The sequence below is a fragment of the Myotis davidii genome, unplaced genomic scaffold, assembly GCF_000327345.1.
Source record: "Myotis davidii unplaced genomic scaffold, ASM32734v1 scaffold326, whole genome shotgun sequence".
In the NCBI taxonomy this organism is placed as follows: Eukaryota; Metazoa; Chordata; class Mammalia; order Chiroptera; family Vespertilionidae; genus Myotis; species Myotis davidii.
Genome location: NW_006296626.1, coordinates 574,242 through 578,014, shown reverse-complemented (window position 1 = coordinate 578,014; position 3,773 = coordinate 574,242). Strand labels below are relative to the sequence as shown.

At 57.8% G+C, this 3,773-nt stretch overlaps 1 protein-coding gene across 1 annotated transcript in view; it reads left to right on the top strand.

The window, feature by feature from the left end:
* FIZ1 (FLT3-interacting zinc finger 1) overlaps positions 1-1,105 on the top strand; it is a gene marked incomplete at its 5' end in the record, with an annotated part of 8,037 nt that extends 6,932 nt beyond the window's left edge. Inside the window, one exon of the mRNA XM_015569466.1 lies at positions 7-1,105. Within this exon, the coding sequence (XP_015424952.1) occupies positions 7-201 (195 nt within the window). The remainder of the gene's footprint in view (positions 1-6) is intronic.
* Positions 1,106-3,773: the final 2,668 nt, after the last annotated feature.

The following is a 3,773-nucleotide window of genomic DNA, read 5'->3' as shown; positions in this document are numbered from 1 at the left end:
CGGCAGCTGCTGGTGCACACGGGCGAGAAGCCGTTCCCGTGCCTCGAGTGCGGCAAGTTCTTCCGCCACGAGTGCTACCTCAAGCGCCACCGGCTGCTGCACGGCACCGAGCGGCCCTTCCCCTGCCACATCTGCGGCAAGGGCTTCATCACGCTCAGCAACCTCTCCCGGCACCTGAAGCTGCACCGCGGCATGGACTGACCACGCCCCTGCCGCCTGCGGCTGGACTCGGGGTCCCCAGGGGGCCGCCCAAACCCAGACAGGGGCCCTGAGATGAGGGGGCCCTGGCTGGAGAGATGGAGCCACCAGAAACCCATATAGGCCCTGAGCTGGGCACCCCCAAATCAATGGGCCCCTACGCTGGGGAGACCAAGAAATGGGCCGACACAAGTACTAGTCACTCGAGGGCCCTAATAAAAGACGGGCACCCCTCCCCAAGGGAAGCCTGCCCCTCCCGGAGAGCCATCATTCCCAACGACCTTGGTCTGGAGACTGTTGGGGGACCATGCCCCCGGATCTCCCTGGATCCCTCCAAATGCACCCCTGCAATCACTGGTGCCCCTAGGTGATGGATAGAGCCAGAATCTGCCTTCCCCCGTTGCATTCCCTGTGCGGAAGGAGGACCAGGGTAGATCCCCCTGCCCTCAGCCCACTCCCCGGTCAGGCCGCCCCCCCCTACTGCGGAATGGGTCAACCCTAGTGGTCTCCCCACCCCCAAACACTAGACTAGGCTGGTTGGGCGTCCCCCCGCCCAGTAGGATGGACTGGTCCAGATGCGCAGCCTCCTGTCCACTGGAATGGGCTGGCCCTGCCGTGGCCGGCGCCGCACCCTCTTCACAGCGGACACGGCAGGCACGCCCCTCCTCTTCTGCGTCATTCCCGACCTGCGAGCTCACCCAGCGGGAGCTGGCGGACACTGGGGTCTCCTCCCACTCTGTCCTAGCACCTGTTGGTCTTCCCCTCTGTCGGTTTGTCTATCTCTGTGTTCCAACCCTAAGGGAAAGCGGGGGCTTGCTAGGGGGTTCTCCCCATGAGCCTGGACCTCACCCCCTCATCCCCAGTCCCCGTGTCTCCAAGACCCCAATAAACCTCATCCTGTCGGTCAGTGCCGTCTCATTGTCTGAACCTTGGCCCCAGGGCGTGGGGGTTCCTCCCTCCTGACTTAGACCAGGCCTCTCGCGGAGTGAAGGAATGTGGAGTCCTTGACCCTATCAACTACATGGAACCTGCCCCTTAGACACAAGCTGTGTCTCCACATATGGACATCCCCCTAGAACCAGACAGCCCCCCCCTTTTAAATATATTTTTATTGATTTCAGAGAGGAAGGGAGGGGGAGAGAGACAGAAACATCAATGTGAGAGAGAATCATGGATTGGCTGCCTCCCGCCCTCACTGGCCAGAGAGGCATGAGCACCAGGCAGCCCAGCTGCAGGCCCTCCCTCCCCCTCTCTACCTCCCCCTCCTCAGGCCTTCTCCTTGTTACTCTCGTGCCCAGTCTCCGTTGCCCTGGGCACTTGGGCTCCGCTGCTGTTGGCAGGGATGGGAAGAAAGCTTTCCCTTTCTCTTTGATCTCATCAGAGCCGCAGCTCATTAGACTTTGAGGAAAACCAGAGGAAGCCCGTGAGAACTTCCCCGTCATAAACACTTGTCAGAGCGAATGGTGACGTCATGACACCTGGCGACCCTCCACAGCCCGGTGTGTCACTGCGTGCGGAGGATGCACGGTTTACAGAACGTGTGCATGTGTCCTGTGGCCTCGTGTCGGGGGGAGTTATGTTTGTTCTGCTCTGTTTTGCTTTAAGAATGCAGTTTCCTGGACACAAACGTTGCCGTGATTCCCTTCCCTGTGGTTGAGGAAGCCCCGACCTGCAGCTTCAGGGCGGGGCCTTGGCGTAGCGCCTGGCTCCGTGGTTCCTGGGAAGGGGAGGTGGGCTCAGGGCCGGGGACAGCGCCTGCCACCTCAGAGGTGTTTCAGCAAAACAACTATATATATGTTATTGATTTCAGAGGAAGGGAGAGGGAGAGAGAGAGATAGGAAAGTCAATGATGAGAGAGATTCATGGATCGGCTGCCTCCTGCACGCCCCCTACTGGGGATCGAGCTCACAACCCGGGCCTGTGCCCTGACCGGGAATCGAACCAGTGACCTGGCAGTGTATGGGACAGTGCCCAACCAAATGAAGTACACCGGCCAGGCCCAAGGGGGAGTCTTGGCCCTGGACTTCCAGCCTGGAGAACTGGGAGCCATATTGTCTGTTGTTTACAAGCCACCTGGTCAGTAGTATTTTGTTACAGCGGCCCACACAGACTCAGACATCCATCAACAACACCGCAGAGAGCCCGGCTGACTTGGCTCGGTGGTTGAGTGTTGACCTATGAACCAGGAGGCCACAGTTCCATTCCCGCTCAGGGCACATGCCCACAGATTGCGGGCTCGATCCCCAGTGTGGGGCATGCAGGAGGCAGCCAGCAGCTGTGCAATGATTTTTCTCTCACCGTTGATGTTTCTGTCTTTCTTTCCCTCTCCCTCTCTGAAATAAATAACAATATATTTTTAAAAATACAAAGACAAAAAAAAACAAAAAACTCCCACCTGCCATGGAGAAAGAAGACCAGCCCCCTTAGTTACAGGCTTGGCACCAAGGACATGGCCCGCCCACTCGAGGCTGGCTCCCTCAGCCCGGAGAGTGAGCGCCTGGAAAACAGCCAGGGTTGTCATGGAGACGGCCTCGGGCTACGGAGTCAAGAACAGGGAGCTCAGGAGGCGGAGGCCTCCACCCACCACACCTCCACCTGATTCCTCCCTCAGAGGGCGGGGCACTTCAGCAGCCAGCACAGCAAGCCCCGCCCCCAGGAGTTTGTAGTCCAATGGGAGGCCAGGTCCGCAATGAGTGGGTTGGCCATACATACAAGATTGAAAATAAAGGCAGAGTATGGACGAGAGGGTGACGTGACAGGGAGGCTAATTTATTTATTTATTTTTAACGTTTGTGTGTTTTTTTAAAATATGTTTTATTGATTTTCTACAGAGAGGAAGGGAGAGGGATAGAGAGTTAGAAACATCAATGAGAGAGAAACATGGATCAGCCACCTCCTGCATGCCCCCCACTGGGGATGTGCCCGCAACCAAGGTACATGCCCTTGACCGGAACAGAACCTGGGACCCTTAAGTCTACAGGCTGACGCTCTATCCACTGAGCCAAACCGGTTCTGGCTATTTTTAAAGTTTTAAAAAAATATATGTTGATTGATTTCAAAGAGGAAAGAAGAGAGAGAGGTAGAGACATCAATGATGAGAGAGAATCACTGATCCGCTGCCTCCCACTCGCCCCACACTGGGGATCAAGCCTGCAACACAAGCATGTGCCCCGACCAGGAATCGAACCGTGACCTCCTGGTTCATAGGTCGAGGCTCAGCCACTGAGCCACACCAGCCGGGCAAGGGAGTAAGGGGAAAATAGGGAAGGGCACGCCAGGCACATGGAACGGCCCCTGCGAAGGCCCTGAGTCCAGAAAGAACAAAGACGGCAGTGTGGCTGGAGCAGAATGAAGCAGAGGGAGAGAGGCAGCCGCGAGGGAGGCCCCAGGAGCCAGGCGAGTAGAGCCTTTTAGGCCGGGGGACAGGAGAGGAGGACCCCCGTTCCGTGCCCCCCCCCCTCACGCCCGCCTTCCCCCAGAGGGGGTCCAGGCAAGAGTGACAAGGTGTGACCCAAGGGCACCTCTGAAGGCACGGGAAACAAAAGAGCCAATGAGGAGGCAGTTTCAGTGGGACT